This window comes from Chinchilla lanigera, unplaced genomic scaffold (genome assembly GCF_000276665.1).
Source record: "Chinchilla lanigera isolate Chin_1 unplaced genomic scaffold, ChiLan1.0 scaffold00131, whole genome shotgun sequence".
In the NCBI taxonomy this organism is placed as follows: domain Eukaryota; kingdom Metazoa; phylum Chordata; class Mammalia; order Rodentia; family Chinchillidae; genus Chinchilla; species Chinchilla lanigera.
This window is the reverse complement of record NW_004955532.1, coordinates 934,384-947,876: the sequence shown is the minus strand read 5'-3', so window position 1 is coordinate 947,876 and position 13,493 is coordinate 934,384. Positions and strand designations below refer to the sequence as shown.

Below are 13,493 nucleotides of genomic sequence, written 5' to 3'. Positions count from 1 at the left end.
CACAGAAAAAAAGAAGGGCCTGACCACTGTCTCAGGGATCTCAAGGAAGCTATCAGGCGAAGTATAAACTAGATTGTAAAGGATCCCCGGGAACACAAAAGATAAGGGGGTAAAGAGAAGTCCTTGCAGTGGGCTGACAGTATGTCAGCCTCCTAAGAAGGAAGAAGATAAAATGGTAATTTTATGCTGTGTGTATTGTTATGTGTACTGTACCACAATTTTTTTTTTTTTGTACCAAGAATAGAACTCATGACCTTACACTTGCCAAGCAGACACTTAAGCTTGAGCTATATCCCCGGACCTGTAGCACAGTTTTAAAAAGAGAAGGATGGATGGATGCCGGTGACCCTCAGTTGCTGGCTCAAGTAGGTCAGAAAAGTTGGCAGAGAAGGCTTGAAGACAATTTCTGTGCATAAAAGGAGCACCCTAATGACCTCCATTAAATAACACAGTCCACTGTATATCCATACACCTGATAATTGCTTTTCTAATTTTAAGCAAAAGAAATTAGTTAACCAGAAAAGATATATGTACACGGTAAGAAAGGAGAACTGAGGTCTCTTTTCTACTGGGGAAACACCCTCCTCAAGTTAGGGAATCTCAGCAGTTTACCATAACCACAGGACAAAAATACTAAACCCAGAGGACTGATGGATCCATATTCTAAAGTTTTCTACTGAGCACAAAAAAATATATCTTACAATCATTTTTAGAAATGAGTCACAAAAAAAGCTTTAGCTTTCAGCTTCCAGATGCTAATAAAGCCCTGAGTATATAAATCAAAGTTATTTACCCTTTGTTGACCACATGGGTGGAAAAAAATCCCTAAACTAACAGATAAAGTAACTTTTACAGAAATTATATGGGGCATATTTTTCATTTAAGTATCAACCAACATGAAAATTTATTCGGCTGAAATCATGTCGAAGTGTCCTTCTGTCTTTCAATTTGATCAGATCAAACAACAAAATTCATCTAGTAGTTCATGAAAGAAATCCAGTACAAACAGTAAATAAGGAAAATGTCCCCACTTTGACATAACAGCCAATGTTAGAGAAAGAAACATGCTCGGAAAACATCTAAAAAACTGTAAGGAAAAAAAGGAAACAGGACATTAACTGGCCTGCGAGGTGTGAGATATCTAAAGGTATACTAGTTCAAGTGTTAAGAAAGTGGAATTCTTACTAGAATAACCAACTTTGTTCAGTCTTCAAAATTTCCATAATAATACCCACAAAATCAACTAAAGGCAAGCTATGAGAGCCTAGTTTTTTTAAGTTATTACTAAAAATCTTTTTCAACATTAGATAGCAATCACCAGTGCAGGAAACCAATGAGTTCATTAGCCAAAGGGCAAAGTTGGGATATCTGGTAACTGTTGAGACATTTATCTGTCAAAAAGGTTTGTGTAGAAAATGTTAATTCTAGTATCTATCTTATCTACCTCAAAGATTTGTAATACTTTCTGAAACAAGTGCAGAACTACGCAATTTTGCTACTATGTGCTTCTGATTTGTCTTTCTTGAATCTATTCCACCCCCTAATTTCTAATTCTTAGTGAGAACCTTAGACATGGATATATTAGAAACATAAGCAACTGTTAACAAAATATCCAAATAATGTAAGATATCCAAATTTGCTTTCAAGCCACCAGACCATTCAATCAGCTCATCCTTGGATTTAACTGGCAAGATTACACTTATAACCATATTACTCACCTTTAGGATAGAGGCTAAGCTGGTCATGTGCTCATTGAGGGCACCCTCTGACTCCTTATAGGTCAAGCAAGTGAACTGGTACTCCTCTGGATCGAAGGCATCAGCCCCCTGCTGCTCCACATCACTGGCTACTCCCACATAATAGTCCTCTATGTCCCCAGGGTCCTCATCTTCTTCCTCCTCCTCCTCCTCACAATTTGGGTCATAGTCCTCTTCATTGCTGTCAGACCCCTGGCTATTCATGTCCACCGACATCTTGCATCCAGCCAAAAGGTGCAAATCAGAAAAGCAGTTGCTTTTTCTTCCCTCAAACTTCACCGCTTTCTCAAATACATTAGTGTTTTTGTATGCTAGGGGAAAAAAAACAGTGTTACTTTTTCCCCAGGACAGAAACCATTCAAGAATCAAAATGGCACAGACCCAGCCTCACACACACCACCGCCTAATTCCACTTTGGGCTCATAAAGGGAATCTCACTCACCAAGCCCCTGGCCCAGGCTTATCAAATGGAAACCCTTCCTGGAGGAAGCAGAAGCAGTTAATAATGGTGACTTCACATAAAGGGCCTGACCTGAAAGGGCGAGGAGAGCTACTCCATGTCAGGGATCCAAATTCCAATGGGCTTGTCTTCTTGGCAGAGTCCTTAAACCTTGAGGCATAAGCCTGGGTCCACAAGTTTACTACTGTAAATTTGTACTTTAGCATTACAATAGCTGCCTGTGCACCTTAGTACTTTTCCCTGAGGCCTAAGGGAAGCAATCTATGTGTTTACCCAATTGATACAGAGGTGTGTGCATGTGTACAAGGTGTGTGCATATGTGCAAACCTGCAAAAACAGGATTTTGACCCACCCTCATGGCTCTGTGGAATAGTTTTTGTGTATGTTTACCTGAGCATCACAGAGGGCCCAATAGACCAACACCACTCCAAGATCTGTTTAAAAAAAGTTTTCTTTTGATTTTACTGGTAGAAGTAGCCCAAATTCAGTACAATGGCACATGAAAACCCAGATTTGCAAATTTTGGAGATCAAAAGTGAATCATCAGATTACTCATGCATGGATAATGAAGATGATCCATTAAGGTACAATACATGCTTCCTTTCATAACAGAAGAGTGGTGTGTGTTTATGATGATGATAACTTCTGGGGCTGGGGATTTAGCTCAGGGACAAAGCGCCGGCCTGGCAAACACAAGATCGTGAGTTCGGTTCCCGGTACCGGAGAAAAACCAAAAAAAAAAAAAAAAAAAAAAAAAAAAAAAAAAAAAAAAAAAAGATAACTTCTGACGTCCCTGTGAGCCAAAGTTCCTGCGACAGTGAAACAGAACGAGAATCAACTGATACAACTGGGCATGGTGGCGCATGCCTGTAATCCCAGAACTTGGGAGGCCGAGCCAGGAGAAACGTTGAGAGTTGGAGACCAGCCTGGGCTACAAAGTGAACTCCAGGCCATCCTGAACTGCATAGCAAAACCCTGTCTCAAACACACATACACACACACACACACACATCAACTGATACAGACACAGGGAATGCAGACCTCCTTAACTAAGATGACAAAGAAAGCAGCAATCTGAGTAGCTGAAATGTTGCGAAATGGCCAGGCAACAAAATGGAACTAGAACTAGGTCCAAAAATATAGTGAAGGTCTTGGCAAGGGTGAAACATATTAGACAGAATGCTGGCACTGTCATTCAGTGTTGGAAACTATAACAGATAAAATGTTACAAGGTGCTGTGAAATACACAAAAGCTGAAATGCAAGTAAACTTTCTGTATGCACCAATAGCCATGTTCAAAAACTTTATGACACCTCATTAGCTGAACTGAAAGCATTCACAGGTCTTCTGTACTTAGCACAGATTTTTCATGGTGATCACACTCCATTCCTGGTACTGGGGGGAAAAAAAAGTCAAATGTGGAGTAGATATTGTTGTAAGTTGTGCAGCAACTATGATGTCATTTGAAACACAAAGCATTGGAAATGGGTGTTTTTTACTCAATCGTAAAAATGTGTGGCATAAATAGTTTGATAATTTACAAAGAAAATAACAAGTGCAAAATATCACGGAGAAATTTTCTAAGAGGACTGGGACGGGAGCTCATAAGACATCATTTACAGCAGAGGAAAAACAAAATGTTTCTGCCCGGGGAACTACGCAAAAAAAAAAATTGTGGAGCACACTGGTGAGCTGACAGGTGAACAGGAAGGTGCAGCATCACTAAGACTTACTAGGACAACAGGAAAACAAAAACGATGTCAACTGTGTCCTATAAGACATTACAAGAGAACAAAACACATGTACTATCAGTATAAGTGATACTTGTATATGGAGCATGCAGTTGTCATGTGTAAAGACTGCCTTGGGTGGGACAGTTGAAGCCAAGTTTATTTCTGTGGCAGACTTTAATTTGTGTTATATTGTAGTGCATGTTTGTTTTATTTTTAATGTTATCTTTCAGGTTTTATAAGCAAGTAAACAGCTGATGTGAAAATGTTGATGTCTAATCTAAACACAATACATATTAAGAATTTAATAATTTATTTTATTGATATTTTATGTTCCTGTTAACTACACCTATATAACATGGTAAGAACCTCCTGACAAAACAGTAAGACCACTGAGATGTAAACTATATCCTACAAAAAGACCAGGAAACCAAGACATGCTGTCAGTGTAAGCGATGAGTGTGTATAGAACATGCTGTTATCCTGCGTGCAGACTGCCTTAGAGATGATAACTGAAATAAAGATTATTTTTTTGTAGAGTGCTATCGGTATTTTCATTGTAGTTTATATGGGAATTTATTTCTGATCTTTTTTTTTTGTCTTTTTGAGACAGGGTCTCACTACGCAGTTCAGGCTGGCCTTGAGCTCATTTTGTAGCCCAGGCTGGTCTCGAACTCACAATGATCCTCCTGCCTCAGCCTCCCAAACGCTGGGATTACAGGTGTGCATCACCATGCCCAGCTTCTGATGTTCTTTTTTTGAATTTGTACACCAAAAACCAGTTGATGCTGAAAATTTTGATGTTTTTAATAAACACTCAATAAATATTAAAAACTCAAAACTTTATTGTGATTTTTCTGTTAAGTACTCATTGTTTAATATAATAAAACTCATACAAATTAAAATTAATAATTCATCTATAGAAATATGCTAAAGAATGAACGTGGGTTTCACAGACCCACATTTATGTGCCTTGATGACAAAATTGGCCTTATGCTCCAAGGGCTACAGGAAAGGCACATCTTCATGGCTGGCTATACACAGAGGAGGTAATCCAAAGGTTGACAACCAAAATTTAGAAATTTTGCTCGTTGGGCATGGTGACATACACTTGTAATACAGTCTCGGCTGACCCCAAACTTGTAGCAATCTTCCTGCCTCAGTTTCCCAAGTGCTGGGATTACAGGTGAGTACCATCACTCAATTTAAAAAACCTGTTTTATAGAGTAAAATGTTTATTTCTTTTGGTGGTGGTACAGGGGATTAAACCCAGGGACTTCACACTAAGCGACATCCTCTGCCCTATTTTATTTTAATTTTGAGACAGAATTTCACTAAATTACTAATTTTCCCAGGCTGGCTTTGAACTTTGGATCCTCTTGCCTCAGGCTGTCAGCCTGTTGGAATTACAGGCTTGCCACCACACCTGCTGAAAGGTCATTTGGTTATATACAGATGAATTAAGAACACTAGTTAAAGCCAGGGTGGTGGGAGGATGGCAGAAGGATCTTAAGTCCCAGGCCAGCCTTAACTACACAGCAAGTTCAAGTCCACCCTAGACTACATAGTGAAACTTAGCTTTGGAAAAAAAAAAAAAAAAAAAGGATCACCAGGAGTTCGAGGCCAACTAAAACTACATGGTAAACTTAAGGCCAGCCTGAATTATGAGTGAGACCCTGACTCAAAAACAAAAAGAAGAGGAGGGACAAAACTAGCAAAGAAAGCAGCTAGGTGCAGCAGCATGTGCCTGTAATCCCAGTATGCAGGAGGCTGAGGCAAGAGGATTGCTGCAAGTTCGAGGCCAGCCTGGGCTAAAAAAAAAAAAAGTATATAGCTGTGCATGGTAGCACATACTTATAACCCCAACACTTGGAAGAGTGAGGCATAACTGCCACAAATATGAGGCCAGCCTGGGCTACATAGTGAGTTCATGGCCAGTCTGAATCACAGTACATAGCAAAAGCCTGTCGCAAAAAGCAAAAAACAAAAATAACAAAAAAGGACACAATCACAAATCTTAACCTCATCCCAAGGATGATTTGACAAATACCCATTAATCTCTTTCCACAAGCACTATTTTAAGCGATGATTTGCTGGAAATATCAAACAGGATTTAAATCTAAAAAGAACGAGAAACCTGGGTGTGATGGCACACACGCCTATAATCCCAGCACTCAGGAGTCTATGGCAGGAGGATCACTGAAAGTTTGAGACCAGCCTGGGCTACAATGTGAGCTACAAAGTGAGCTCACTGAACTGCATAGTGAGACCCTGTCTCAAAAAGACAAAAATAAATAAATAAATAAATTAAATTAAATTAAAAAAAAAAAAAGGAAAGAGAAGGGGAAGTGATAGGAAAAAAAAATCTAAAAATATGCCAGGTGGGCTGGGGATTTAGCTCAGTGGTACAGCAACTGCCTGGCAAGCACAAGGTCCTGGGTTCAATTCCAAGTACCTCCTCCAAAAAATAAATAAATTAATTAATTAATTAAAAAATATGCTAGGCATAATAGCACACATCTGCAATCCCAGCATTTGGGAGGCTGAGCCAGGAGAACTGCTGTGAGTTCAAGGCCAGAGTAGGTCACATAGTCAATTTAGGGCCAGCCTAAACTACACAGCGAGACCCTGTCTCAAAAAAAAAAAAAAAAAAAAATCTCAAAATATAATAGGGCTTTAAAATCCATTTGGCTTTATTAGTATGCAAACAATTTACCTACAAAAATATAGATTAAATATACAAGTAGATGTAAAGTCTTTGTTGTAGAGTTCTTTTTTTGAGACAGGGCTCAAATGTGGTCTAAACTGGCCTTAAATTCACCACCTACGCCAGGCCCAGGGGCACATGGTTTTAACCCCAGCACTTGGGAGGCTTAGGCAGGAGGATCACCACAAGTACAAGACCAGCCTAGATTACAAGGCAAGATCTTGTGTCAAAAAAATACAAAAAACCCACCATAATGGTTGGAAGCTCACTATCTTCCTGCCTTGCCTCCCAAGTGCTGAGATTAGAGGTATTAATTATAAGCCTGTGCCACCATGTCCAACTCATAGTCTCTCTCAAAAAAAAAAAAAAAAAACTAAAAAAAGAGAGAGAGAGAGAGAGAGAGAGAGAGAGGATGAGATGCGGATAGTACAAAGGCCTACGGTTCAAAAAAAAAAAAAAAAAAAAAAAATCAACCAATCAATCAACCACCTTGTGCTTGATGGCACACACCTGTAATCCAGCTACTCAGGAGGCTGGCGCAGGAGCATAACAGCCAGCCAGTGAAGCCAGAACATGTCTCAAAAGAAAAAAAAAGGCTAGGAATGCAGCTCAGTGAAAGGCCCCGGGTTCAATCCCCTACAATAAGGGAAGATAATAGTGATCTACAACAAAGACAAAGAATGAATGCGAAAAATATACAATGATAATATAACCAGTCTAAACAATTGAAAAAAAGACAAGAATTACAGATTGATTCATTGACTGATTTTTGCTTATTTTCTTTTTTTTTTTTCCGGTACCGGGAATCGAACTCACGACCAGGCAGGCGCTGTGCTGCTGAGCTAAATCCCTAGCCCTGATTTTTGTTTCTTTGAGACAGGGTCTCTGCTATGTAGCTCAGGCTGACCATGAGCAACCCTCCTGCCTCAGCCTCCTGAGTACTGGGATTACAGGTATATACCACCACGTCCAGCAGAATCTTTTTTTTTAAGATTATAAAAACACTAGTGAAGTGTGCTGTGGATATAGCTCAGGAGTAGGGACTAACCCCCATATGTGAGGCACTGGATTTGGTCCCCAGTAGTGCAAAGAAATAAAAAATGAGAGAAGAGAGGAAAAATACCAATGGATGTAAATGTATATGTTAACTATAAAGGTTCAAAATTTAAAAAAAAAAATCCTATGAATTATAAGGCAGCAAAATGATGTTTGCAACTTTACTTTCTTTCTTTCTTTCCTCCTTTCTTTTTTGTTTTTCTTTCTCTCAGGTACTGAGAATTGAACCCAGGGCCTCTACTGCCCACATCCTCAGCACCCCCCTTTTTATTTCCTATTTTGAGACAGGATCTCACTGAATCACTAAATTGCCCAAGTTGGACTCAAACTTGTGATCCTCCTCCCTCAAGCTCCCAGAGTGCTGAGATTATAAATGTGTACTACCAGGCCAGGCTGTTTTTTGTTTTTGAGAAAGAGTCCCCTTCAGGCTCTGTATACCAGGTTCCCCTTGAACTCTTAACTTGCCTGCCTCACCCTCCCAAGTGCTGGTGTAATTTAACTCTTAATATATTTTCCGTGGTGGAAACACCTAATCACAAGTGGATTTAATAATGAAATTTTTCCTTCTTTAAAGAAAAAGTCAATCTTTAAATTAAAAATACCTTTAATGCTTGAAGATCTTTCAGGCAGATATCACCCAAATATTCTGTGTCATATGATTTCCATCTAAAAAGAAGAAGAGAATTACATTTTTAAAACTGGTAACTTTTTTTTTTTTTTTTTTTTGGCACTACTAGGAATTGAACCCAGGGTCTTCACACAGACCTAGAACAATTTTTTTTTTTTTTTTGAGACAGGGTCTTGCTCTGTAATTCAGACTGGCCTTGAACTCACTATGTAGCCCAGGCTGGCCCTGAATTCATGGTAATCCTCCTGCCTCTGCCTCCCTCGTGCCAGGATTACAGGTGTGCACTACTATGCCTGGTGCCCAGCACTTCTGAGACATGGTCAGTCTCACAAAATTGTCCAGGCTTGTCTCAAATTTATAATCATCCAGCTTCAGAACACCAAGTCGCTGGGATTCCTATTGTGCACCACCAGGCCCGGCTATAATTTTTGTTTGTGTTTATCTTTTTGAGACAGGGTTTCTCTATGCAGTTCAAGCTGGCCTTGAACTACACAGCTCAGGCTGGCCTCAAACTCAAACTCACAGCAATCCTCCTGCCTCAGCCTTCTGAGTGCTGGGATTACAGATGAGCACACTACACCTGGCTGCTTGTTTTTTGATACAGGGTCTCACTAGGTAGTTCAGGCTGGCTTTAAACTTACTTTGTAACCCACACTCAAGCCATCCTCCTGTCTCAGACTCCCATGTAATGGGATGACAGGCATTCACCATCATGTCTGACTACAAATATATTTTTTAAATAAACAAAGATTTAGCCTGATCTAGCGGTGCATGCCTGTCATCCCACCACCATGGAGGCTGAGACATGAGAATTGCTGTGAGTTCGAGGCCAGCCTGGGCTACACAGTGAGACCATCTCAAAAAAAAAAAAAGTAATGGAATAGGTATATAGCTCAGTGGTAGCCCACATACCTAGCATGCACAAGACCCTGGCCCCAGTACCATAAATAAAAACATAAAACATAAAAGAACATGGGACAAGGAGACAGAGTAACTACTATTTTTTTAAAGTCCCACCTGAAATTCATAGGTCATCATTATATTTAAGAGTTGCATGGTTTTAATAAAAAAAACAAGTATTCAAAGTAAACAGTTAACAATAATTTTACCAGTGACAGAAATGGATGCCACACCAGGTGTGGTGGCACTTGCCTGTAATCCCAGCACTCAGGAGGCTGAGGCAGGAGGATCACCACGAGTCTGAGACCAATCTGGGCTACATAGTGAGTTCAAGATCAGCCTGAATTACATAGTGAGACCTTGTCTCAAAAAAAGAAAAAAAAAGATGCCTAGGTCCTTGTCCCTAATCTGAAACCCTACCTTCTTATTCCTATACTTCCTATTCCCTAAATTATTATTTTTTGTTGTTACTGTTGCTGATGGTAGTGGTAGGTTTTTTTGAGACAGAGTCTTACTTTGTAGTTCAGACTGGCCATGAACTTAACAGGTAACCCAGGCTGGCCTCCAACTCTTGGTCATCCTCTTGCCTCCACCTCTCAAAGTGCTGGGCTTACACTTTTAATTCTGACTGTTACAGAGATTGACAAGGCAATCTGCACTTTTATTATAGTAATCTAACAAAATATACTCGTAATACTTTAGGACTCACTTTACTCATAAAAGTTATTTTCAAATACAAATGCACCTAATAGAATGACCACTATGCAATAATAATAACCATTTTACATCTCTATTTATTTATTTATTTATTTATTTATTTATTTATATTTATGGCACCAGGATTGACCCATGGGGCTTTCCATTTAGCTCCATCCGAAGCCCTTTGTTTTTTTGAGACAAGGTCTTGCTAAATCACTGAATTACTCTGGTTGGGACTGAATTTGTGGCCTTTCCTACCTGAGGAATTACAGGCATGTGCCATCACACCCAGTCACATCTCTCTTCTGACATGCTCCCAGGCCATGTATGTGTTCTTCCCAGAGGCACAGATCCCACTATTCAAACTAATAAGGACTAGTAGTTTACTCAGAAATTTTCTGTAGTAAGAAATAATGGCACACACCTATGACCCTAACATTCTGAGAGGCTGAGGCAGGAAGATCACAAGTTCAAGTCTAGCCTGGGCATCTTAACAATACCCTGTCTCAAAATAAAAAATAATAAATAAATAAAAATAAAAAAGGGCTAGAGATGTAGCTCAGTATCAAAGTTCTGGGTTCAATCCCTAGTACCACAGGCAAGGAAGGAAGAGAGTAAGAGGAAGGGAGGCAGGGTGGGAAAGAAATTAATTTTATGTACACTGCTTTATCTTTTAAGATTTCTTGGAGTGTAAATAAGGACCAAAAGATATTGGGAAATGGAAAGAAAATGTTCAAATGAAAAGGGGAACAATGGAGGGGGAGGGGTAAAGGAAAGAAGGGACATGAAACAAGAGAATAAAAGGAAAAAATGGAAACAAAGCTGTGTAAATAAGCAGGGGAAGAACGGTGAAAGGGAGAGGAGGGGAATAGGAACAAAAAAAGAAGCGAGATATATCATGTACAGGTACAAATTCCCTATGATGAATGATGCTATTATGTACATCTAAAATGTACCAATTTAAAAAAAAAAAAGATTGGTTGGAAAACCAGAGCTTGTAACTTCCAAAGTATTTCAAATACACTAAGTCCACGGCTTGCAAACATGCTAGTTTCAAACTTTCACAGGTGTACTGTATAAAATTCACTTTGTCATACACAAACAAATCCAACTTACTATAGGGGGGGATAGAGGGAAGGTGAAAGGTCATAAAAAAGAATTATGTACATGTACCAATTCTCCACTATGAATGTAACTATTACGTACTGCAAACATGTAACAAAAAAATTTAAATTAGCATGGTAGGTGGATATGGTGGTGCATTCCTGTAATCCTCAAACTCAGGAGGCTGAGGCAGGACGAACACTGTGAGTTTAGGGCCAGTCTCTGCTACATATTGAGTTCGATGCCAGCCTGAACTAGATAGTGAGACCTGTCTCAAAAACAAACAAAAAAGAAAAAAATTAAATTAAAAAATACACAGATGAGCAATTATAAGCTAAATGAAAACCAAGCCAGGTGTGGCACCCACCTGCCAGCACTTGGGAAGCTGAGGTAGGAAGATCACCGTGAGTTTGAAGCCAGCATGGGCTACACAGCAAGTTCAAGACCAGCTTGAACTACACAGCTTTTCTTCTTTTTATCTATATTTTTACATAAAATATTACTTACTCAGCAAATAGTCTGAATATTGCTCCCATTTAAAAAAAAAATCACTACTAATAAGAGCTCTCATTTAATGAGAATTTAACGTCAGATTCATTCTCATTTAATCTTCATACCCCTATCTATAGCTATCCTCTTCCTACAAACAAAGATGTTATACAGCACGACCACAAAATACTACAGTCAACGTTTGAAAAAAAGTTTACTTATTATAGTAGAAGATACATTACCATTAACCCCTCTTAAAATACTCCCCCTCATCCCACCATGTTTTCTCAAGCAGTTCTGGATGGAGTGTCTTCACTCTTTGGCATCTTTAGTTGCACTGTTGTAGCTGCCTCAAAGTCCTGAATCAGTTCAATGTTTACCTTTTATGCTCATTTTGACTTTAGGGAAGAGGCAGACAGATCCAGGAGCAAGTTCAAATTAGGACATACAATATGGTAATGTTTTATGACACTGCCTTTCTGTTGGATGGTACTCAGCAGCATCACCACACTTCTAATTACACCTAGTAAAGATACTCAAAGAGGACTTCCAGAACTGCTTCACAAAGTGGTACAATGTAATCACCATGTACTCCAAACACATACTAATTAAGTATTTCAAAAATAAATTTTTAAAACAGGAGCAAAAATGATGAGATAAGGGGGAGCATTTTGTAGAGGATTAATGACAATATGTATTTTACTGTAGTAAACATAGGTTATAAAGGCTAAGTAGCTTGCCCAGGATCATTCACTCAGCAGCGGGTGAAGCCCAGCATCAGTCTTCTATCAGACCTATATTCTACAGGGACTTTTTTTGGTACTGGGAATCGAACTCAGCTCCTTGTGCTTGCCAGGCAGGCGCTTGTGCCACTGAGCTATATCCTCCATCCTGTATAGCAATTTTTAAGTAGCCATCATCCTGCTATCAACCTGACACAAAGCTACCCTCTAGAATCACACTAACGAAAGAGGATGGCTGGGGAGGGGTGCCAGGCATGGTGGAGCACATCTGTAATCCCAGCACCTGGGAGGCTGAGGCAGGAGGAATGCTGCAAGTTTAAGGACAGCCTGGGCTACATAGTGAGTTCAAGGCCAGCAACCTCCACTGCTCAGCAAGACCCTGTGTCAAAAATTCCCCACCCCGACAATGCCAAAGTCACAGGTTCACAAGACCTGCTCTCACTAGCCCTGGTCAAAAACAGAAAAAGGGTCCAAAAGGAAGATTTCTCAGTTTAAAATTGACAAGAACAAGTTGGGTGTGGGGGTACAAGCCAAAAATCCAGTGCTCTGGGAGCCTGAGGCAGAAGGATGGCAAGTTGGAAACCAACCTGGACAAATGAGCAATTTAGTGAGACCTCCATCTCAAAAATAAAAAGGGCTGAGCTGGACGTGATGGAGCACAGCTAGTAATCCCAACCTGGTGGAGGCTGAAGCAGAAGGGTAATTGTGAGTTCAAAGCCAACCTGAACTACGTAGCACGACCCTGCCTCAAAAACAAAATAAATAAAATAAAGTAACATAAAATAAAGACGACAAATTGGATTGGAGATGTGGATCCGTGGGAAGGCCCTGCGTTCACTCCCCAGGGCCCACGCTATTGACGTGAACAAAAGAGAAGTTTGTCAAGTTCCACGGACGTCCACTCCAGATACCACGTGTAGAAACAGCCAGTGAGTAACAGCTCCGAAGAAAACGAGGCGCCACAAAATTCGATTCAACGTCTTAAGATTCGAAACTCTCCGCTTTTTATCTGTCCTAACACGGTAGCCACCGGCAACATGTTGTTATTTCAACTTCACTGAACTTGAGAATGAAGTGAAATGTGAAAGTTTACTTTCTCACTCGCATCACATGTCCCGCAGTCCGCGGCCACGTGTGGCCAAGGCACGGAGCGCCCCTCTCCCGCGGGACAGCGCGGCTCCCGGGCACGAAGCGCGGCGGCGGGGCGGGGCGGGCGGGGA

The 13,493-nt window shown here is 40.2% G+C and overlaps 1 protein-coding gene across 2 annotated transcripts in view; it reads right to left on the bottom strand.

Annotated features, from left to right (window-relative positions):
* Positions 1 to 13,493, bottom strand: part of Arih2 (ariadne RBR E3 ubiquitin protein ligase 2) — a 74,871-nt gene that overhangs the window by 60,743 nt on the left and 635 nt on the right. The window contains exons 2-3 of one of the 2 annotated variants that reach the window (XM_005410170.2): positions 8,313 to 8,376; positions 1,719 to 2,068 (exon numbers count right to left, since the gene is read on the bottom strand). In XM_005410170.2, coding sequence (XP_005410227.1) covers positions 1,719 to 1,973 — 255 coding nt within the window. In that variant the 5' untranslated portion in view covers positions 1,974 to 2,068; positions 8,313 to 8,376. Of the gene's footprint in view, positions 1 to 1,718; positions 2,069 to 8,312; positions 8,377 to 13,493 lie in introns of those variants that run through there. The other variant, XM_013507578.1, reaches the window with a different exon arrangement.